This window comes from Symsagittifera roscoffensis, chromosome 1 (genome assembly GCF_963678635.1).
Source record: "Symsagittifera roscoffensis chromosome 1, txSymRosc1.1, whole genome shotgun sequence".
Lineage (NCBI taxonomy): Eukaryota > Metazoa > Xenacoelomorpha > Acoela > Convolutidae > Symsagittifera > Symsagittifera roscoffensis.
In genome coordinates, this window is record NC_087062.1 from 5,998,735 (window position 1) to 6,023,473 (window position 24,739).

The 24,739-nt window shown below is 35.7% G+C and overlaps 3 protein-coding genes across 3 annotated transcripts in view; 1 reads left to right on the top strand and 2 right to left on the bottom strand.

Moving 5' to 3' along the window:
- Nucleotides 1-24,739, top strand: part of LOC134843901 (uncharacterized) — a 681,357-nt gene that overhangs the window by 132,010 nt on the left and 524,608 nt on the right. The gene's annotated exons all lie outside the window — the stretch shown is intronic.
- On the bottom strand, nucleotides 198-8,667 carry LOC134854751 (uncharacterized). Its single transcript, XM_063871112.1, has 6 exons — nucleotides 8,141-8,667; nucleotides 4,016-4,340; nucleotides 3,426-3,603; nucleotides 2,538-2,665; nucleotides 1,109-1,271; nucleotides 198-464 (listed from the first exon to the last, which is right to left on the bottom strand). The coding sequence occupies exons 1-6, from the start codon at nucleotides 8,604-8,606 to the stop codon at nucleotides 282-284; spliced, it is 1,443 nt and encodes a 480-aa protein (XP_063727182.1). The 5' UTR covers nucleotides 8,607-8,667; the 3' UTR covers nucleotides 198-281.
- Nucleotides 10,568-21,341, bottom strand: LOC134854126 (uncharacterized). Its single transcript, XM_063870249.1, has 4 exons — nucleotides 20,680-21,341; nucleotides 18,365-18,601; nucleotides 14,388-14,529; nucleotides 10,568-10,743 (listed from the first exon to the last, which is right to left on the bottom strand). Exons 1-4 carry the CDS (start codon nucleotides 20,865-20,867, stop codon nucleotides 10,621-10,623), a joined length of 690 nt encoding a protein of 229 aa, XP_063726319.1. The 5' UTR covers nucleotides 20,868-21,341; the 3' UTR covers nucleotides 10,568-10,620.

Genomic DNA, 24,739 nt, shown 5'->3' on the forward strand with positions numbered 1-24,739 from the left:
AAAAGAACATAATTTTATGCAAAGTGTCTCGACCACTTCAGTGGTCCAATCAAAATCGTTCAAACATACGTTCAATTTTATCCGTTTTTTTTGCAATTTGAATTGTTAATTTTCCAAATTATTTGCAATATCTGCAATTTTAGGAACTAATTTTGTTTTTGCAACTTTCAGAACCTCCATTTTGATTATCAGCTCTTGAACAAATCGAAACACGGTTTATTAATCATAATCGTCATGCCATATAGTAAATTTATTAATTTATTGCCGTTTTTCAATCTCATTCATTTATTATCTGCTTTGAATATATCGAAGTCGACTTCCTCGTAGCCGTCCTTGCCCTCGTCCTCTCCGAAGTCGAGCTCGGCGTCTGTTAGACCCAACTCGGAATGGGCAGTCGAGGGTCGGGAGTCGGCTGCATTGGCTTCGTCGAATGCACGTTGTCGTTCATTCAACTCCTCCTCTTCCTTAAAACGAAATTCAAGTTTATCGACTTCAAAAAATCTCAATGGGCTAAGTTTTATCTTAAAATAACTAAAGCAGTTTAAGAATTAAAAAGGGCAAAAATTTTTTCGATAATTTTTTTGAAAATCCGCCACCATCCCCCCATCCCCTCGAAAAAATCTCAGATTCGCACCTGAATCTACTACGAAAATACAGGAAAAAAGTTAATGCTTTAACTCAATAGCGGATTGATGGGGTGGGGGATGGGGTTGACGCCTTTTTTCTAGAGGGATTCGACCTTCTGACTACCTAAAGCGCCCCTTTTGGTATTTTATAAGACCTCCAGTTTTAGCTTCTGACCCTAGCTTTTTAAAATAGCTTTTTAAAAAAAATTGGCCGAAACAGGGTATTTTTAGTGATTTGAGAGAGCTCTATAAATCACTTTCGTCGACCTCAAGAACTTTTTTTAAAAGTTGTCTTCGATTGATTTTCGAAAAAAACATGAAATTTTTTTAATGGATTTTTGGAAAATCGATGGGTTTTTGAAAAATTTTGTAAAAATCCGCACCACTAGAGAAAGTTCTAGACCACCCATTGCTTTTAGGAAAAAAAATTCAAGCAATGCTTGGAAAACATTTTGACACAAATTTTCTTTTTCAGTTTTAACCTTGTGCAGTTGGTCTTCTATCTGCTGTTGCTGTTGCTTCTTACTCGGTCCGTCTGAGATCTTGAATGTGAGTACTCTTTTTAGAGTGTTGTAGCCTCTTTCCAACATCAGAAGTGCGGAGGCCATTATGGTGAATATGGCCCAAATAGTCACCGACAAAAACCTACAAAGCAAGAGAATAACAAATAAAAAATTTTTTAAAGCTGCCGCGGTTTAGATATACAAAACTGTTGCATAAAAAATTCTTATGTTTGAAATATCATTCAAGATACGAAGTTTTTGAATTACGATAGACAGTCAAGTATCTTGTAAGTTAGAGCTATGATGAAGTGTCTTAAGCTTATGAAGTTGAATAAATTTACTTGAAAAAGTGCGCAGACACAATTCCGAGATTAAAAACTAACCATTTTAATCGTATCTGACCGAATCAGGAACACGAGTACCACTCGCAACAAACATTTGCTCCGAGCAAAATAACAGAATTTTTGTATGCTCCAGTTTTGTTTCATTTTTTTTTCAAAATATAACAAACGATTAAGAATTCTTTCATTTTGGTCAAGAAAAACACTAATTCATTTTGTTTTGAGTGACCCAAAAGCTGATTAGTTGTAGTTAGTTTCAACAAAGCCCAAAATTTGATTACTTGCTTTTGATTGTTAAATTTGCCTAAAAATGAGTAGATAGTTGTGATAATATCTAGTCACAAGTATCATTTTTAGGCTGCTTCAAAAATCGGATCTATTTAACTATTCCTCCCTTTGTCACCTACAAACCATGTCGGATTGGCCGGATTGGCAATATATTTCTTATAGATATTTTTAATGCTCACTGCGTTGAGCTGGTCAAGTGACCTTGAAGACAATGCTGACAAAGAGCTTAGTGTATGTCATCAGAAGATAAAATAAACAGTTTATGATTCAGTCGTCTTATTTATGTTCTTAACCTCCTTCATAATTAGCTCACCAATCCGTTCGGATTCAATTTTAACATTGCGCATACCTACGGGCATGGCAAACCATTTGCAGCCCCTATAATGAATTACTTCAATGGTACGGCACATGCGAGTTTTATATTAAAGGAGGGGGATAGTTAAATATATCCCAAAAATCAAAAGCAAACAATTGAAGTTTCGGCTATTTCTAAAATGTAATACGGTAAAAATTGGTTTTTGGGGTAATTCTGGCTCTTTTTCACTTTCCCCCCACATTTGATTTTTAAGTTTTGAAAAACTATTTAAACGTTGTCACAATGCAATGAAATTTCGAATGGTGAACAAACTACAAACTACAAACTAACAGATTTGTTCTTCATACCTTACATCGTAGGGCCGTTACAACAAGTAGAAAAAAACTATGAAAATAGAAAAACTGAAATGTGTGGGGGAGTGGAAAAAAGCCGCATTTTAAAGTAATATCAATGGACTACAGACTGGTCTCCTTCCATGTAGAATCCGTCCTTCCACTGGTAGAATGCCTCCATGTGTACATAGGACTGGGGGGGCCTCCCACCACCCAGCAGAGAGTCCAAGTCTGTCTTGTTCTGCTCCATCAAAGTGATCTGAAGGGAAAAAATGATGCCCTCAGAGCGACTCAAACACAAGGAACAGAGCCAAAAATTTGTGGGTACTTTTTCAGGCTGAACATTTTTTCGGATATTTTTCTGGGCAGAAAAGTGTTGCATCATCCTTACTTGCTTTTGGTTTTCAAATATTTAATATGATGGCGGTGAGTTTTTAAGTGGCTGCAATTGCAGCTTTTAATTCGAAAAGACGCGGAATTGACAAAAAACAGTTGTCAAACAATTTCACACTTGTGAAACTAGCACTTCACTCGTCCAGAAGATTTTCTGATAATTGTACGACTAGAACTTCTTCGCAGTGCGAATTGAGTGACTAGCTTTTTCTCTTTACAAGAAAAACAAAGTTTTTAAGTTTTTGAGTTTAATCCTGACTGAACGCAATAACAAAAATTTTTCTCATATGAGAAGAATTCCACAGAAAAACTCCGGTATACTCAGATGAATTTTGTCTGTTCAATACATTCATCATATTTTTGGTCTGTTTTTGCTTCGGCTTATTCACTCTGATTTATTTCGAGCATTACGAAGCCAAACTGGCACTCGATAGGCGCACAATTTTGTGTCGATGAGTTCCTGGATTCCACAGACAAATCTTTAAACAAGTAAAAACTTTGTCGGAACTATCAAACAAAATGAAAGAACGAAAAAAAATACAAAGGGAGCGTCCTTGTTGCGGAATCCGCTTAAAATTCACAAAATACACAGTTTGGCCTCGTATTGAGTAATATCATTGGCAAACCTCCATGTCAATTCGGACAGCGTCGAGTGCTCCGAAGCTCTTGAACTGCTGCTTTGACATGAGGAAGAAGGAGCGGAACTGGGCACTGGCAAAGTTCATCGAGTTCTCCAGGATGAGCGAGGAGGTCAGCTCCCACTTCTCACTGGGCGAGATACCTCCTTCTTCGAGTAGGGAGAATCTGACACAAAAAAAAAGAGTTTGATTGAAGTTACTTTAGTGATTGAGTCAGTTTAGTTTTGGTATCAATTTCAGCGGAAAGGTAAGTTATTCAAAACTAACAAACTGCCTCTCAAAATTGAAGACCAATACGTTCATAACGTTCATGAATCCACCACAAACATTTCACAAACCATTGAAAAAATCAAGACACCAAAAAAAAGTAAAACCTAAAAAATGACTTCTCAAAATTTTTTTAAAAAAATTCAAAAACCCAAAAAACTTTTATAAAAAAAGCAAATTTTAGGATAACAAAAAATATATATAAGCTAAATGTGTAACTTGTAAAGTCGATAGTTAGCTTCATCTATCATCAAAAAATGCAAAAACTCATCTTTTTGAAACTTTCTAATAGCGAACGTGTTAAAACTTACTGCGCTGCCACCTCTTCGTAATCCGAATGCAAAATCACCCAAATTCCCGCCTTCGAACTCGGAATGGAAGCATGTATTTGAATCGTTTCTCGATTCTCCCAGTCGCTGGGTCCTGGGATCAAGGTCAAAGACACCACCTCCTGAAGTTCCTGGAGGAACTTCGGAAGTGCGTTTAGAGTAGTTTGGTCCAGGGAGGACTTATCGTCCAGAAGAAATGAGTTAGTCGGGCAGTCGGTCGCATTCTGATGTGAGTCAACATTTAGAGATGTGAAGTTGAAAATACTGCATGAGTGAAGCAAGATATCTTCGCCCAGAAATATGAGGCCTACAACTCAAAAGTAAAACTCTCCGTGCTGATTCAATAATAGGTTTAAACCGATGCAAATTGTTGTTTTTGACCACCCTAGTTGATCAAAGGAGGTTATTTTGCAAGAATCTTGCAAGAATTTTTAAAGAAGATGCAGCTCTTTAAAAAACCTTGCAAGATTCTTGCAAGATCTTGTAAGACAACCTCCTTTAAAGATAACTTGAAGCAATCTGAAGCAATTTGCATTACGAAATGAAAAATTAAAATGTATATGAACAATTTCAAAAATTGTTTAACCTAATTTTTTTCCGAGCTTAAACTCAGAATTCTTTGTGACCGTAGTCAAATTGGATCTCCATATTTTTTTCTGGCGCTCAGAAAAAGGTTTTGTGAAAATTTCATAGATGGCTATCTTGCAAGATCTTGCAAGAATTTTGCAAGATTCTTGCAAGACAACCTCTTTTTTGCAAGATCTTGTAAGGTAACTTCCATCTTACAAGATCTTGCAAGATAACCTCATTCTTGCAAGTTCTTGTAAGATAACATCCATCTTGCAAGATCTTGTAAGATAACCCTCCTTGATCGACTAGGGCAAACAAGCAAATTTTGATGCAAATAACAACAATGGGAAGCTGTGGTGAAGTGGTTGCGCATGATCGAAAGATCGGATGTTCGAGGCCAACCATGATCCATTTAGCTTGTCTACTTATTTTTTTAACCCAATTTGAAACAAAAAATTGAGAAAACGACGGCAAAAAAACTCAAAAAAATTAACACCCGAGCATAACGGTTTCTGAAACAAGCTCTTTCAGGCCACACGATAACGCGAAACCAACTTTGCTCTGTTTTTTTTTGTTAATAAATTATAGAAGAAAAACCAGCGTGGGTTATTTTTGTCATGAGTAAGTGCATTTATGCCTTAAAGATGTTTCTATTCTAAAGTTTGATGGAACTCGGAACTACGGCACCTTTCAAAACGTCGCAAAACAAAACTCTGAAAAAAAATTTCTCGTGCTTGGTGTGACTTTTTTTGGGTTTTCAGCCTTTTATGACAATAATTTATTACATCACCTAACAGCTATCATTCAGATTCACAGTATGATATAAAAGTTTGAGTTTTTTCGAACAACTAAGTTCGAACCGCTGCAAGACAGCCTTTTTGTTATGGAAGATTGGAAGAGAACTATGGCTTTGAGTCAATTTTTCAGTTTTTTTTCCGCCAATTTTTACTGCCTTAAATACTCAAAGAATGTTTGTAGGGTTTTTTTCTCTCTTAATTTAGGTTTGACTTAATCAATTTTGGTTGACAAATTCTGCGCTACTTGTACAGCAGCCTGTTATCTTCATTGATACTAAAATTCGTCGGCTTCACTTTATAGATAACGATTTTAATTATGAAAAAGATTTTAGAAGCTTTTAGCTTGTCTACTTATTTTTTTGCTATCTAATTTTGAAACAAAAAATTGAGAAAACGACGGCAAACAATCAAAAAAATTAACACCCGAGCATAACGATTTCTGTAACAAGCTCTTTCAGGCGACACGATAACGCGAAATCAATTTTGCTCTATTTTTGCTATTAAAATATAGAAGACAAACCAGCGTGGGTTATTCTTGGCAAAAGTAAGTGCATATATGCCTTAAAGATGCTTATCCTTCTAAATTTTGATTGAAATCGCATGTCAAAACGCCTCAGAACATAATTTTTGAAAAAAACTCGTGCTTGGTGTGACTTTTTTTGAGTTTTCAGCCATTTATGAAGATATTTGTTACATCACCTAGTATCTTTTGATGTCCTCCTCCCAATCTGATTCTTCGTTCATTTTTTGTTTTGGGTTTTTGGCCAGTTTAGGATAATTAACGCGCATTATACTTCGTGTTTTTCACGCGGCGACTCAGTTTGGCTTAGAAACTCTAACAATAGCATTTGAAGTGAACTATTTGGTCTTATTAAGACAACATTAGAGATTAAAAACATCAATTTGACCTTTAGCAGCGTCTGGGGAATTCAAAAGTCCATAAAATTATGTTTTCTTTTAGCTTAAGGGCCGTTTCATTATGCTGGACTTCCAGTAGCCTTGTTCTGATTCAATCCACGAGAAGCTTTTTCTAATTTTTTTTCTTCAGTTTTTGATGTTATTAACAGAGTATCTTTATTCTATTTGTTTCATGATGCATATTTTTGGGCTGTAAAAATTAGACAAAAACTTTATTTGACAAAAAAATTTTACTAATAAGCGCACATTTTGGCACAAAAGTGAATGTTTTAAAGGAAAAATCCTTCTGGGATTTTCTTCGGACAAGTTACGCTCTGTTTACAACAATTTTTGGCGGTTTGATACCACAAACTTATGCCCCAAACTGAAGTCAAAAATAAAGTTTCAGCTGCATTTTTTTTAAACTAAGTTCCAGGACTTTGAAAAATGACTACATAGCCATCTGAAAAAATTAGGGCTCGCTCTATCTCCAATAGGGCGTAGGTGGCAAATCAATCGAGGCAATAAACTAGTGGGTACGAATCATGCGCTAATAGACACGAAACAAATCGATTTGTTTAGTTAAAGCCAAACAGTTGGTAAGCAATTTTTATGGTTAAACCCAAAACTTTGGCTGTTTTTTCTGTTTTACAAATCTGACTGAAAACTTATTAACCTCTGAAACTGCTCATTTGGATGTCGGAAGCCAGTTTTTCATTCATATTAGAGTAAAAAACGAGTGAAATATAATAATAAATTTAAACAGTTTTGCTTTTGACCAATTAAGTTGCTTATGTCATTGATATTGGCAAAAATTGGCCTTTATTATTCTTTGCATTGCAAAAAACGACTTCAGACATGTTAAAAAAGGAGTCTTAAAATTCCTTAATACGAGCAGTTTTGAATAATTTAGTGCTTGATTTTGCTTGAATGGCTTGAAAATCAATGAAGTACATTTCTGTTAAAATTATATCTAATTTTGCTGAGCACTTATTTTAACGTTGATGTAAATTGAGTGTTGTCGCAACATTGCCCGTTTTTCCCCAATACTTGAATTTTTTTCTGTGGCTAATATTTTTGCAGATACCACACGAATGTATGCAAATAGTTAAGTGGATCTTTTACAAATTTGACGAGGTTCTTAGTTTGAACTTTTGAATGTCTATGAACTACCATACTCGACACGTACAGCGTTGCAGTATGCAAATTGTCAATCATTGAGTTTTTGAAAGCAACAAAACAATCTGCTGCTTTACAAATTGTTCATAAAAAGTTTAAGAGATGGTTGTTGATAAACGTTCTATTGTTAAAAGTTCTTTTGTTACACAATCTAACGCTTCACACCCATTTGAAAAGAAACTGATCGTCGAAGGTGCACAAAGTTCATAACCGACAAATTGGCTCTCTAATTTTCTTTTAAAAGAAATTTGAACTACCATAAAGGAGCTATGCATTACAGATAAGGTTTTTTTTTTATTTCAAGCAAGGGTTGAAAAACTTCGATTTGTTGTTTGTCACAAACTTGCAATTTTAAACTATAGCATCATTTCGAATTTAAAAAAATATATATTTATTCTTTTTATAATAAAAATAAAAAACACAAAACACGAATTTCTAAAAAACAATCAGCCATTGTACATGCTTGTATAATAAGGTTTTTTTAAATTCAAGTATAAGTATAAATTTAAGCGAGCGTCCGACAAATTTAGACGAACGCCAAAATTCATTAGTTAAAAGGGCAAAAGGCGAAAAGGGATTTTGGACCTAAGCATATAGGAAAATATAGGAAAATAAGCAAGTACTTTGGTACAAAAGTGAAATCGATTTTATAACTAATTTATACCTGGTGTCAAATAGGGTCCCCCTAGCAACTTCTGGGAGTAAGTAGATGTCGGCTTATCTTTCGTGTCCAACAGTTTTTTAATCGACAAAACAGCCGAAACTACGCACAGTCCCACAACGCCTACTGCTATAATCAGCGCCACAGTTTTAAACACTACATTCTGTATCTTCCGTCTAATCGAGTTCTTGTTTTTCTCATTTCTCGCTTTTTCTTCGGCTTCCAGCGCTTCGGCTTGACGTAGCAGCTCTTCTTGCAATGTTTTACTCCCATCATTGTCATCAGAAAAAATTTGACCTTTCAGGTTGGAGTTTTTTCTGGAATTGTCCGAGTTGGGAGGCGATTTGGAACTTCGTTCGGATAGGTGATCGCCAACTGAGCTCCTCTTCTCGGCTGAGCCACCGCGGGACGACTTGACATTTTCCCCCGATAGAACGAGAGCCGATCGATCGTCAGTGCGCTTCGTCATTTTTGTTTGGTTTTTGTAAAGTTGGTTTTAAACCATAAATTCGCTGTTTTTGAATAATTAACGATCACTTTCGTTGAGAAAATCTGACCGGAAGCTGTTGAAAATGAAAAATTCAAAGTCTTCGAACAAAACAGGTGTTTTTTTTCTGTTTTTTTTTCAACCATTTTGATTTCTCGCCTTAAACGAAGAAATCCATGCATGTCCAAAAACAATTTGTGAAATAAACAATTTTTGATTGAAAAATTGTTTTTGATTTTCTCTGTTGACAAATTTTCTCCACACACAAAACGTGAAGGCTAAAGTGATATAACGCTTCATTTAGGCTCAGCGGCGGATCTAGGATTTTCTCGAGAGGGGGGGGGGCGGATTTTCAAAAATTTTCGAAATTTTATCGACCTTTTTTTTAGGTCGACCAAATTGGTTTTCCGAGAGCTCTCCAAAGCATTATAAAGTCCCTTTTTTGGCCAAAAATTCTGTGCCGCAGGCAAAAATTTGAAAAAAAAACAGGCCAAAAAGGCGTTTTTGGGCACTTTTTGGAAAATTTAAAACAGAAAATTACGTTTTTTTGGCGCGCGCTCCCCCCTTAAAATAAGTATATTTTGGCGCCAAAGGCGCCTTAAGAAAAGTTTTATGGTCTTTCAGCCAAAAAGGGATATCTCAAAATAGTACAAAGGGGCACCCTTTGGGTCGGCAGGGGGTCGAATCCCTGAAGGGTGGAAAAGCGTAAGCCCCCCCGCCCGCCCGCCCGCCCGCCCCCCTAAATCCGCCCCTGTTTAGCGCGCATTAAGTATCCCAGGCTGGCAAAAGAACTGTTACGGTTGAAATTTCATCTGAAGTCTGGGCATCAATATTTTTCAGATTGTAAAGATAATTGGTAAATAATGGTAAATAAGTTAAAAAGTCGAAATTAATCTAGAGAAAAAATATCACGAGCACAAATCTTCGAAAGTCGAAACAAAACTACTTCACTTTTTTAACTGATTCATTTATATCGATATTGGTTTACAGAATGATTTAACTGTAATGAATTGGTTACTTTTCTTATTGATGTCTTCGAGATAATTTAAAAAAATAATAATACATGATATTGGCAAAACCCGGTACAGTAAAAAAAAGATGTGATGCAATAAATTTCGAATATATCTCAGGCGCAGTCTTGATTTTTTCAGAACAATTTTCGAGAGTAATATCGGAACCAGTCAAATATTTATTCTTTCGAAGGTTTGCGCTTAGAGGTCAACATGATTCTATAGAAACTCTAAACAAAAAATGGAAAAAATATCAGGTTAAGGACAAGCTAAAACTCCAAATAAAAGAAAAAATTATTGCCTAATAAACTTAAGAGCACGATAAGACTCTTAAAAACGAGCAAAAAATAGCCTAATAAACTTAAATACACGATAAAACTTCAAAAAAAACGAATGTCAACTTGAATTATCGATATATGCAATTTAAATTAAACTAACTAGAAATGGTTAACAACAACTTAACTTGGCTCTTTTTCCAATTCGCGCCCAAGTCGTAAAATTATTTTAAGTATAACGAATTGTTCAGGAGGTTTTCAAGGTTGTGAGTTATGAACGGATACTTCATTTTTTCTGTATTTATTCACCAGTGCTAAACCTTCATTGTTTCACAATATTTATTGACCGGTGGTTTTTTCATCACACTAAGAAGACGTGAAAAAAGTTTGAAACAATAATCTTAGTGGGAGCGGAAGGAAAAAGAGCCTTAAACGTATGTTTGGAAAATAGTTCACATCAATTGAATTGTTATTGTGTGTCTATCTACATCGACATTTTGGGATCTCTTCAACTATACCCCCCTCCTTCTTTGACCGCGGGGAGGGGGGATTCGGTGCTAGGTACAACCAAAATCACATACACTTAACCGTTAAAATAATTCGTTGTAGGAGGAGAGAGATTGGTTACTAATTACCATAGGGGGAGTTGGAGGGGTGGGGGGGGGGGAGTGCAGCTTAAGAGATCCGACATTCAGTTTTCACAATTCAGGGTCAGATGATATCCACGATGGGGTGTGTGGTGATTGGGTTCTGGTTACCTCTTTCTTGAAGCCACTCCGTAACTCGTTCCCTCTGGCTCTGGAACTGGGGTCTCGTCAACAGAGTCATCGACACCTGTCAAATTATAACCCAAACATATTTTACTATATTTTGTATACGACTACAGAGCTGAATTCAATTATCCGGTCGCACGAATAGAACTTGAAATTTAAAACGCATTTTCTCCCATTGGGTTGAGTTTAGGTGAAAATGGAGAGAGGAAGGAGTGAAGATGGAGACAAAAAGGCTTAGAATCAGGGGCGGATCTAAACTTTTATCGAGGGGAGGGGGCGGGTTTTTCAAAAAAATTTCAAAACTTTTCTACTTTTTTTTCAGGTCGACTAAATTGGTTTTCCTAGCGCTCCCAGAACATTATAAAAACCATACTTTGACAAAACCTTTTTCGCTGAGGGAAATTTTTTGAAAAAAAAAACCTGTAAAAAATGCCGCTTTTGGGCACTTTTTGGAAAACTTTGAACAAAAATTTGCGTTTTGTCGGCGCGCGTTTTCCTTCAAAGCTAGTATATATTGGCGTTTAAATGGATGTCATAGAATAATATCAACGGTTGATGAGGGGGTCGAATCCCTACAGAAATGACGTCCGCCTCCCGCCCCAAAATCCGAAAATTGATGTCATAGAATAATATCAACGGTTGATGAGGGGGTCGAATCCCTACAGAAACGACGTCCGCCTCCCGCCCCAAAATCCGCCCCTGATTAGAATTTTTCGCAAAATATTATGGTGCCGTTATGTTGCGAAATTCGGGACCAAATTTCTAAACCCTAAAAACTAATCACTTTTGGTTTTTTAGAGGAGCAAAAGTTACGGCTAACTACTTAGTCAGTTACAGACATAATTAGATCAAAGTGAGCCTTTTACGCAGAATCATTCAAGAGTAATTTGTTCTGCAGAAAATATTGCTCAAAACTTTCAAAAAATGTTCTAAAAACGATATTTTTTGTCTATCACACAAAAATTATTGATTTATACAGTATTTTGGACAATGCACCCCTTTTACAATTTGTTGGACTAAGCACGAGGCCTACTTTGATTTAAATATGTCAGAAATTGACCTCGTACTTTTGGCAAAATTTTGGTTGACTGAAAAACCACAAATGATACGTTTTTGGGTTGAAATTTTGGTCCCAAAAATTGTTTAAAAAAATCTGCTGATGCTCTAAGCAAAATTTGTCTTATGTTTTCTTATTTCATCTCAAACCAAATTGAGAAAATACTTAAATGCATTTTTAAATTCAAATTTTGTTTGTTTTGTCCGGATAATTAATACCAGCACTAAATTAGCAAAAACATTGGTTAGAAGAAATTCATCAAAAAAGCAACTAACTCAATTTCGTAAAATTTGCAAACAATTTTTTTTTCAGACCGTTTTCTGATTTCAAGCTTGTCTGAAAAATCTAAATTTCCATTTATTTCTTACGTGTGAGAATTAGTGATATACTCAAATATGTTGTCAAAATGAGCAATTTTAAGGTTATTAATTATAATCAAATTCATTGACTGAAAAGATTTTACCGAACAGTATAGCACTAACTATAATTGATACATTGCCTAGCGCATGTTTTGCACATACTATGCTTCAAAAACTGTGAAAATTTTTGGAAAAAGATAGGGTCTCTAGTTGCAAGATGATTGTTTCTTTTAAGCGCGTGTTCACCTTTCATTCCCAAAAAAGTGTATTTTAACTACAATTTTACCGTTGAGAAAAGCACAATATGGGGAATTTGGCTGCCAGATTTGAGGAAAGGAAGGGGGAGGGCGGTACCTCCTCCCGCCTACACACGGCACTGAACTAACTATATGTTGAAAAAACTACAAAATTAAATGAAAACAAGAAGTTGCGAAAAGTTTGCCGGGGCAGAAAATGATTTTTTTTTCTGCGAGCTGAGAGTTGTGCTTTTCCATCCTATGATTTTGATATAGTGTGGGAAAGGCTATGAAATTATGTGGCGCGTTGTCACGCAATTTAAGTACTTTTTAAGAACTTTTGTGCCCATGAGCAAAGAACATCTAAAGCCCAGGTAAGCTCTGTCTTATATTACGTAACGTCGAGTTACTTTTGAAAAAGATCATATTTAAAAAACAACAGATATGAGCATTCGCAAATTGCAAACGCTATACAGAAAGTGATTCGCTTACATTTTGCGGAAATCGTCTGATTTCGTGGAATCCGCAAAAACTATCTTTATTTGATGGTTACGGAATCCGTTAGAAAAGTAATGCGCGGAATCCATTTAAAATTTCTAAATAAAATTGGAACATGTTTGAAGACTTGTCTCCGGATTCCACTAAACTACAGACACCAAATTGTACGTCTATCCAGTGCACAGTTTGGCCTCGTAATGATCTTAGAAAAACCAAATCAAGCATGGTCGAATAAAAAACCAGCGAATAATGCAATCAGGCTGATACCTATTGCGAGCTTGCCAGAGCCGAGATACAAACTGCGTATGAAAACACCTGGCGGTTTGCAGCGCCCACAATTAAGCCACTTTCGAGGATTTTTTGTAACCTCTCATTTTTGCGCTTGATTTTCTGCATAAAGTGTTCTCCGAATAGGAAGACGTTTGTTTTATACGATTTTTATTGATGAAAAGTTTTAGATTCAAGCCTTCCAAATGATAACAACCACCATTAAGTAATTTTGAGTAATAATGTTAATTCTGGTGGAATTCAAGGCAACTTTTGATCTCCCCGTACCGAGAAAATTCTTTATTTCTGACCTGAAATACTTAATATCTAATCTAATTTCTGGTCAGAAATTCTTTTAGAAATGTTTAAATAATGCAGGGATTTTCTTTAAGTTCTTTGTTTCTCATCTTCATTCTGATCAGAAATTAGCTAAATCTAGGCTATTTTTAGCTTGGAAAAAATCTCCTGGTGGGGCTCGAACCCCATACCTTTAGTTTTCTAGACTGTTGTGCTAATTATTGATCTTCACTTTTTGTCTAGCCCTAACTCAATTTGAGAAAAACGTAATTGAAATTTTAAATTTTTTCCGTTCTGTCTGGATAATTTATATCAGCACTGTATTAGGCGAAATATATAATAAGCACAAATAAAAAAGAAAAATTTAGGCAAGTTTTCAACCTAGAAGTTGCTGTTTGCGTTATTAACTTTTAGGTTTGCATTAATAATTTTATCGTTTGCATAAAAGTAGCGGTCAAATACTCTAGAGCCGGTAGTCGGCTTAAGGTCGCTGTTGGAAGAGCAAATCACCGCTTCGTGGCGATAATGAGCTCTATATCTCATAAAGAGTCCTTACCCTCTATAAGCAAGATCGCAACACGTTGGATCAATTGTCGTGGTAATTTTTTGCTGTTGATTAAAGCGTGCTTAATAGAGCGTGTAAAAGTATGCAACGCTTTTACGATAGGTATGATTGCAGCTAAAATACAAACTCTATGGTCAAAAATTTGTCTTGTTTCAGCTTTTTAATTTTGCCTTATTAAGCCCCCCTCCCTCTATTACAGTACCCAGGCTGAGGTTTCGACTTAATGATATGACCGAAGTTGCAAAGCAGATATCAAAGTTGGACCATAACTTCATAGTCGCGCAAGGCCTATAGTCGAAAAATAAAAACGAACTGGGTCAAAACAAATCTGGATTGGTCAAACTTGGTCAAAATATAGGGATTTTTGGTCGGGCCGGTCGAAATATAAAATGGAAAACTCGAATTGAGTAACATCTACACACTCACCTGTGTCCAAGTGTTTTCCAGCTTAGTTTGGATCTCTTCTGCTGAAAGGGAGGGGAACTCTTCCCAGAGGGGCAGTCGCGTAGAGGGGTCAAACTTGTCCTTGTCCTTCATTTTGCTGTCACCCGAGTTGTCGGCTTTGTTGCTGAAGCATATTTATCAAAGTCACGGCTCATAATGGTACAAAATATGGGTGGCGTGTCACGGAGCCGAATACCCGGATAGCCGAAAAATAAATTCGTTCCCGGATAGCCGAAAAACAAATTCGTTCCCGGATAGCCGAAAAATAAATTCGTTCCCGGATAGCCGAAAAATAAATTAGTTCCCGGATAGCCGAGATTTTGGATCTACTTAACAATTATCCCCTCCCTTCTACCCCTCTTACCCATTTCTTAATGGGGGGGGGGGGGGGGTGGAGAGATTCGTTACTAGGTACCATAGGAAGGAAATACTGAAGAGATCCTACAAACTTACTTAAAAACATTGTTTTCTTAATTCGAATACCCTTTTTCTCTACCCACCAACACCCCCCCCCCCACACACACACACACACACTCTTAGTCCGTTCATTCTTCCTTCCCACTCCCTTCCCCTCCTCCCAATTACCCATAACCCCTACGCACATTTACCCCACCATGTCCCCCCTCCCGACAAACAAAAAAAACTATTGAGGGCCCTCAACCGAAATTATAAACGATTATAATGTTAATGCAGGGGCGGATCTAGGATTTTCTCGAGGGGAAAATTTTGATAAATATATTGGCGCCAAATATGTCGGTAAGGGGTCGAATCCCTGAAAAGCAAACGACACTACAACCACCCCCACCCCCCCCCCCCCCCTAAATCCGCCCCTGCTTTGGTTCTGTAGCGGATTTAGGGGGGGGGGGGGGAGGTCGAATCCCTTTTTTGAAAATCCCCCCTCGAGAATTTCCTCTGCTTTGATTGTTGAAGGGGTCGAATCCCTGTAGTAGTCGGACTTTTGCTGTTAATTAATTCAATGAGAGTAAAAGTATTAGCCAATCAAATCTCTTAAAAATGTTCGGAATTTTGTTAGCTATAACAGGCTGCAAAATTTTTTGTCCAATCAAAATGCGCCTCAATTTAGTGAACAGTTTTCTGATTTAATTTAAATAAAACCGGAGGTATTTAGTTTTTTCGGCTATCCGGGAATGCGGCTCCGTGGGTACGCACCAAAAAATGGTGGGTCTCTGCTAAATCATAGTTTCAACATATTGGAAAGAAACTATTTTGCTTCCATTTGATTGGCTAAAACTAGCCAATCAAATTTCAGCACCATTTCGAAATGTTGTTTTGTTCCCAGTTTTAAGTCCACATATAAATCAGCCGAAGTATTAAAAAAAATTATTTTGTTTCAAATAACCTGCAGAGCTTTACCCAGACCAGAAAAAATCACAGAAAAAAGCTAAACAAAAACTGCCATTTTTTAACATCAGCTGAAAATTCAGCCTAGTTAGAATTCGGGTAAGAAAGTAAACCATCGCATTTGTACCAACTAAACGAATCAATGCGATCAGTGTTTTGTTCTCTGCGTTTAAACAATGAAAACTACACAATTTCAAAATGTAAGAAATTGTGCGGAATAAAAAAAGACGGTCCCATCTTTGTACTATTTTGAGATATCCATTTTTGGCCGACCGACCCTAAAATTTTTCTAAAGGCGCCTATATATACTAACTTTAAGGGGGAGCGCGCAGAAATTTTGGCCAAAACAAGGTCTTTTTAGTGCTTTGGGAGACCTCGAAATCCTTTTGGTCGACCTAAAAAAAATCGATAAAATTTTCAAACTGTTTTGAAAATCCGCCCCCCCCCCTCGAGAAAATCGTAGATCCGCCTCTGAAAAGACCTAAGATGGTTACGCATGTCAAAACTACTATACTCATTAAGAATGGCCGACTGCTTGATTCTTTTTGGTTGACTAATTTGTTAGATAAAACAATTTATTCACAAGGGAAAGGACCAAACTAGAAGCTGTTCAGCTCGTCATGGAGAACCGTTGTTGTGGCCTTCTTAAGAAGTACATTTTTCTTCTAAAATTATAGCTGGTCAACGAGCTTTAAAACCATTTGAGTTATTTTTAACACAAAACCCTCACAATTAACTCTTTCCTATAATAATACATTTTTTCCAAAAAGAACTATGTAAAAACAGGAATCCCCCCCCCCCCCCAAATCGAAATAGGGGGAAAATGTACAGTTGGTAGAATATCCTCCCCAGTTTTTTCGCACGCCGAGGTAATTCAGCCAATCAGAACACGAGAAATGTTTGACCGCTAACTTTGAGGAAAAATTGAATCAATATTTTCATTCAACTATTCAATTAACCGAGAGGATGAATTTTGACGACGAAAAATTGCCTTGCTTACATGATAAAGAACTTTGCATTCAAAGCATTTGGGATTGATTGCTTGCTCAAAAGCCTGTAGCAAGTGTAATAAAATACTTTTTTGGACAAAATACAAAAAGGCAAGGACGGCTATGCTTGGAATTGCCAAAACCGAAATTGTTCGAGCTTTTAAAACAATTTCAATCCGAAACGGCAATTGTTTTGAAAATTCTAAATTGTCTTTGCCTAAATGGTTACATTATAGTTATCTCCTGTCCATACAAACTGGACCCAACGACAAGACGATTACGAATGCCTTTGCAGGTCTTCGGGAAATGTGTGCGGAATGGCTGAAAAAACAGCCTATTCGGCTTGGAGGACCGGGAGTTATTGTACATACTGAAGAAAATTGTTTTTTTTTCCCAAAACCCAAAAAGTCACCGTAGTCGAGCCCCCACAATCCAATATGATTTTTTGCTATTGTTGACTTAAGTATTCGCCCTGCAATCGGCTATATTGAAATAGTGGATAGCCGAGATACTGATACCCTACTTCCAATTAATATAGCCGTAGTTGAGCCCGGATCGGTTGTACATTCAGATGGATGGAAAGCGAACAACGCAGTTTCCCGGGCAGGACTTAGCCACAGGACTGTGAATCACTCGGTAAATTTTGAAGAACCCTTGACCGGCGTGCCCACTCAACATGTTGAATCGTATTGGAATCAGAAAAAATCTGATAGAAAAAATAATTGGATGTCATAGAACTTTTTTTTACCTTGGTATCTTCAAGAATTAATGTGGCGTGTTCGATATGGTTGTAATAACAACTGCTTTGATAATATCTGTAATCATATCACTTATTTTTATGCTGTCTGAATTGTAAAATTTTGCATTCAACTGTTTTGTTTGCTTGGGGGGGGGCACTCTACCGTTGATGCATTAGGGGGAGGGGGGTTGGTGATTTGGTGATTGTGGGATAGTAGGGTTGATCCTAAAAACATACGACTTTGAATTCAAAAAATATGTAGCAAAAAATTCAGTCTTGGCCTTCAACAAGTTTCAAACCTTTAATTTCATTTTTTTATTTCTTGAAAAGAAAGATTGAGACAAAAAATGAACAGACCAAACTTTTTGGAATTTTCTCGGCACTTTTTGGAATTTTCGGACCGAATTCCCGCCTAAAATTAATATAAATTGGTATTGAGGACGTGTTTTCAAAAATTTCAGGGTTTGTGACCAAAATTAAAGTGAAAATTATTACAAAATTGGACACTTTGAGTGGTGAGAGGGTCAAATCCCTAAAATCAAGCGACCCCCCCCCCCCCACCCGTACCAAATCCGCTACTGCACAGATACTGAAATTCCAATCTAATCTCTGATTTTTACGTTATTGCAGCTGTTGTTATTTATTTATTAAAACTTATAAATCAATTTATTACCCTCCCACTAACCAAAATAAACATTGTGAGTTTTTCTCAAAACACTAAATAAACCCAATTAAAAATTCTTCTGAAGATTATTCAGAATAATTTGACTGTTTTAGAGAATACTTTTGCGTTGAATCATTTTTAATGAACTATGATATGATTGATACGAAAATTTTGAGTTTAGGTTGTAATAGCCATGTCTTCTTACTTGGCATTGTCGATTCCCCCCTCAGCCGTCGCCCCATCCATCGTCTCACTCTCGTCATCCGAGTCCCCCGAATCCCCAAGCAGCAGATCCTTCTTTTCCACACCTGTCTTGGCCCGACCCTTGCTCCCTTCTTCCTTGTCCAGAATTATTTCTAGAGGTATCATTTGGGCCGATACATTTGGAGGCGCGCTCTTGCTGTTCCGAATTGCTTTGAGAAATTCTTTATCGAATGAGCTTCTAAAGAAAAAACGAAATTGCTTGTTTAGTTAATGGCAAACTGTTGACAATATCGATTCCTTTCAGTCAAATAAGTTAACCTAAAACAGCTCATTTTGACGCCGCATATCAATTTTTCACTTATTGCATTACGTAGCAAACCGTGTTTAAACCGTGTCAAAAACGCAATTAACTAAAAAAAAACACCTGTTTGATTGATTATTTTATTGCTCAAGCAAGAGCTTCGTATTAACCATTTTTTCGAAAACCTAGAAAAAACCTTAATTTCGGAAAAACAGATTTGATTTTAAACAAGTGTAGCCATAGTCTTAAAAAAATCCAAAAAGGTTTTGAAAAAAAGGATAGTTTTTCTGAATGATGTGATAAAATGATCTAAACGAAAAACGACAATTTAGGCATTCGACATTCATACATAGTAAAATAGGCAAATTGCACAACAACTTTTGCAGAAAATCGACTAGAAAACATAAAGAAAATTTTTTTAAAAGTTGAAAAAACAAAAAAAAACTAAAACACTCCCTGTAACAAAATTCCTTTCCAATTTAAATATGGTTGAAAATAAAAGCAGATTTGCTTTTTCTGTAAACTGCAAATAAAGGCTTGTTTTGAGCATACTTTGTTCGAGGTTCGCCCAAATTATACGTTTTTTGCGCAATATTTGATGAAAATTAGCAATTTTGCGTGAAAAGAAACAAAAAATAAATAGAAGGAAACTAAAACACACCTGAACACAAAGTTTTTCAAATGGTCGAACAGTAAAAAGATAATAGTGCTTTCTTTTGGCATTTCTCTTAGTAATCTCCATTAATCTCTCCTTGAACCATAGATCTTATCGACCTAGATATAGCTCCAACGATATTCACAAAAATACATGAATTGATGGTTATACACAAAAGTATCTGAGCATCTGACTGCTTTTGGAGTCTAGAATGATGATTGACCCGCTGACCCATTTATCTAATTTACTCGTCTGTCAGTGTCTTAGGTATTCCGTAATACAATTACTGTCTTAAATTGTTTTGCTGTGTCAGGACTTTATAACCTACTCAGCTTTTATTATCGTAAAAGGTACAACAAAAATTAAAATAAAAAAAAATAAAAATGAGAGATAAAATGTAAATGTTAAAATAAAAATGAGAGACCAAATGGAAAAAATTTGGCACTAAAAATTGAGGTCGGCTTCGGCTTAATTTTCAGCAAAACATGGCCGAAAATCATGCATTTTATCCAGATTTCAGAGATTTTTTCTTGATTATTTTCGTTTCCGCCGAAAAAAAACAGTTTATTTGATTTTAAATTAAAAATCAAATATTTATTAACAGTCTATTTGATTTGCACCTGATACTAGCTAGTTTAAGGGGTTTTTGTTAGGTTCGCAAAAAAGACTGACGCCTATCCTTTTTTAATTGATTTTCAAGGCAGAGAAATTTCAGCCAGTCCCCTTAACTGGGGGCAAACTTTTTTTCAGGTCCGGGCTAAAAATTTGAAAAATGCATTTGCCTTATTATAAGAAAATCCGACTTTCAAAAGTTAACTTAAATGACTAGCATTTAATTAGGTTATAAAATCCTGCAACAGCGAACCAATTAAGACAGTAATTGTAGCACTGAATACCCTGAATAGTAATTTAAATTGTGAGGATTTTTATCAGCTTAAAGCATTTTCCTATTCTGACCTTTCAAAATTTTGGAAAATAGCGTTTTATATTCGTGTTTCATTTAGCAGAACAGTTAAATTGTAGCATAATTTTTACCAAATTTTTTTTATGTAGGAATAGTTTAGTTTCTATTTGATACCCTCATCTTGCGACGTAACTTACATGCTTTAAAAAAAATGGTTTTTGCGGCTAAAATATTTGACAATGCAACCCTTGATTAGCCATTAGAAATGAAACTTTTTTGAGTTTTTTATGTCGGTTTCGTGAAATCTTTTTAATTTCACGAGTAATTTTTGAAAATGTTTTTGAAGTTTTAACGAATAATTTTTTTGAAAAATTCGAGTAGTTTTTGGAAGTCTCTGTCGGATCACTTTAGCTGCGATAGCCATAAAACTTAAACTTTCTGAAAATTGTTTCACACCTGGATTGTTTGTACAATTGATTGCTCTGTTTCTGCAGTTGTTTTGTGTGGGCAGCTGTGACTGGTACCTGACTCATCTGTTTTGCCTTCCCGAATGCTCCGGCTTCGTCCGGATTCGAACCTAAGTTCGACTCAATCAACTTCGTCTTGGAAGGATCATTCTCTTTATTCTGAACGGTTTCTACCATTTTGGGGCATCAAGTTATGGGATATATTCTTAAACTAAACCGGATATCGATGAGTCGATTAATTAATCGACAAGTTAAATTAAAAGAAGTTTTTGCGAGGTTAAATAGTTTAAAAATTTGGTCAGCAAATAAAGTCGGCAAAAGGCTATTGATTAAACATTCAACAGGTTTGAAGTAACTCTGGTCCAGAATTTTGGTCAATATTCGCCAAAAACTGAAAAAGTGTTCGATAAATTTTTAAACCGTAATAATATACAATCAGTATTGTGGTTTGTTGAAACTGTAAAACCTAATCTAGCAAGTCTGAAAATATTAATGATTGATTTTTTACGACTACTATTTATTTTTATCTGCCATATTATAACAGACTGTTGAAAACAAAATTACAAATTGTCACAACGGTTTAGCTTCGTCATCATAAGAAGAAAAAATGTAACACGGTTATTGAAGACGGTTTGCAAACCACAACGCGGTTTAATGGTACGCATTTGACACGCTTGATTGATCTCAGATAGCTCTCGAAACGACGGATCAAATATAAAGCAACATGAGTATCGCGAGTTTTTGATAAAAAGCAATTCAAAGACAAAAACCACCACCAACAACCCACAGGTTTTGCGTTTTTTTGTTTGTTTAAAGTTCAAAATCTCAAGTATTTGAGGTGTCATTTTGTTAATTTTTTTCTTTAATGAGAGTAATGCGTCGCAAAACGAAAAAGTTTGGTCAAAATTTTCCAAAAGTGGCCAAAAAGTAAATTTGTCCAGACAACCAATTAAAAGTTTTAGACAAGTAAGATAATGCAGACATTGAAAAAGTTATAAGCTCAGAAGAGAAACTAAATATCCTTTCTTTCACTGAGAAATGAATTCGATTTCAAAAAAAATCAATTCGTTTTCGTTTTTCACCTTTTGATTTTTTGCAAAACTCATTTTTTGCATACAAGTTGCCTTTCCAAAAACACTCAAATGCTTTGGAATACTGATGTAACAAAAATGTAATAACGTAATCCATTAAAGCTCAAGTGATGAATTCATAATGTAGGGTTCATAGCCCGGTCTACAAAATGGATTCAAATTTACTAGACAAAAAATGATGGGAATCCATAAGGATACAAGTAAGTTTGAGAACCATAATGACCCGCGACTTTCAGCAACTTCATTCTAACGATTGAAAGCTATCTTATTTTTACGGTCGACGGCTTCCCCCTCCCCCTCCCCCTCACTTCGGCTTCTTATTTGGGAAAAAAAGCTCCAAAACCGTTCAAATACTCTCATCAGTAAATGTTCTAATTCAGATGATCTGAAATAATCTATGAATAGATTCCGAAATGTTAAAATTACGATTGGGTAATTTAAGAATGGGTTAGTTCAGATCTAATTTCTCGTTTTTTTTTAAATTTTATTTTGATCTGCTTGGTACACATAAACGGTTTCCTCGTTTTAATACAAAATTGATTGCCCTTTTGGATATTTTTCTAAGAGTCTTGTTTTTTCAGAGTTCTATCCAAACTTCGTGTTGCACTTTTCTTTCAGTATTGCTTGTTCTGTTTGTTCAATGTCTGAATGAGTTTTCTTTTGAACTTTGATTTTTAAGGTTCAATTTCAATATGATCTAAAAATAACATTCATCATTAATATTGATCAAACATCTTTCAACAGCCTATTTCAGTTTTGGTTCTGGTTGGTTGCAGGTAAATAGCGTGTGAAACAGCCACATTCGGGAAAAGTAAATTTGTGGCCAAAAATTATTCCGCCATTCTGCATCCAATCCGTCCCAAGTTGCTGTCAAGAAATTTCAATACAAGGAATGAGAAATGGCGAATCTAATACAACATGAAAAAATTTGAACGCCAAAAACCAATGGAAGATACCAACGGTTTGAGGATGTTCTTAAAAAAGTGGAGAAAATGGAGAAAAAACAGTTTTCGTTACAACGACTTTTTACTCTCAAGTCAGCTCACCTAACATTTCAAACAAAAGATATTAACAATTTTGATGAGTTTTCATTTTGTGCGTCAACAGCAGAAGTTATTGTATCCCCGTTTCCAGTGGATTTTCTATACAAGATCTGAAATTTAGTTGAAAAACAAAAGTTGCTCAGCAAACGTTTCCCGCGGTATGATTGGCCCTAATCTTTTTTTTGAGGCAAAATGACCCATTTGAATTTTTTCTGGTGTTTGTAGAGCCGATGCTGAGTCATTTTAAACTATTTCATAAATTTTATGCTCAAAAAAATTTCAAAAGTTTGAAATTTTTGAACAAAAAAAGTAAATTTTAAACTGAATTTTGTTAATTGTATTCAATGAAATGATGAACTTTAGACCTGAGAATCAACGCATGAAAAGAAAAATGTTCAAATCTTGTAAAAAAAAATCCAGTGGCTACGGGCAAGCAAAGTTTTTGAGCTCAGCAACACGAGGCCAAACTGTGCACTGGATAAGCGAACAATTGGGGTTTTTAAGTCACTGGAACCCATAGACAAATCTTCAAACTTTTTGAAAAATGCAAAATGAATAGCTAGTTGTTATATATTCAGCAAATTATAAGCGGGAACCGCAACAGTGAGCGGATTTTAGTTACTTTTAGCGGATTGTTTTGCGGATTCCGCGTACAGTTGCAAATTCTGCGAGAGTGTTTTTTCGCTACACAAATACATGATAACTTATAAAAGATTCCACAGAAATGGCCTGTTTTCGAGATCTGGAATTGACCTGTTGTTGAGAACCTTTGAGAGGAAAAATGTTAGCTATTTGTTCCTGAAATCCAAAACAGCAAGGGAGATCAACAGAAACTAGCAATGTTGCGAAATCCCACTTCCAGTGGTACTTTTTTACAAGCTCTGAATTTTATTCAATAGAAAAAAAACAGCTCAGCAAGCATTTCCTGTATGATTCGCCCTAATCTACTGTTTTCTTTAGGCAAAATTACCAGCTTGATTTTTTTTTTTGGTGTCTGTAGAGCCGATGGTAGATCATTTTGAAAATTTCTTTATTTTTATGCTCAAAATAATTTCAAAAACTTGAAATTTTTCAGCTAACAAAGAAAATTCCAAACTGAATTTTGTTAATTGCCATCAATGATCTGAAATGATGATTTTAGATCAGAGAATCAACGTATGAAAAAAAAATTAAAAAAAATTGAAATCTTGTATAGAAAATCTGCTGGGTAGGGCAAGCAAGATTTTTGAGCTAATCAGGACAACAGCAAACTGTGTACTGGATAAGCGAACAATTGGGTGTTTGTAAGTCACTAGATTTCAGAGACAAGTCTTCAAACTTGCTGCAAAATGTAAGTTTTTTTTCCACTCTATTCCAATTATTTTTAGCGGATTGCGTTTGTAATTTGCGGATTCCGCGTACAGTTGCCAGTTCTGCGAGAGTGTAATTTTGCTAACAAATACATAATAATTTGCTTTTGGATTCCGGAGAATTGTCTGGAATCATCACGTTTTGTTGCTATTTGCGCAAACTCACCCGTTTTTGAAAAAGACTTTAGCGATACAGTGTTGGCTATTTGTTCCCGAAGTCCAAAACAGCAAGAAAGATCATAGAAAACTAGCAATGTTTCGGACTCCCGCTTCCAGTGGCTTTTCTACCAATATCTGAATTTTATTTATTATTCAAAAACATATCACTAAGCAATTACGGCGGCATGATTGGCCCTAATCTACTGTTTGCTTGGAGCAAAACGACCAATTCGATTTTTGCTGGTGTTTGTAGAGCTGATGCTAAGTCAGTTGAAAATTTGTTACTCTACCTATGTCGTTTTATTATATATAACATTGCTTGACCAATGAGAATTTCAAACCAATCAAGCCTTTAGTTAAGACGTCCTGTGATTTTATAGAATATAAATAACTATATGGGCTTTTTT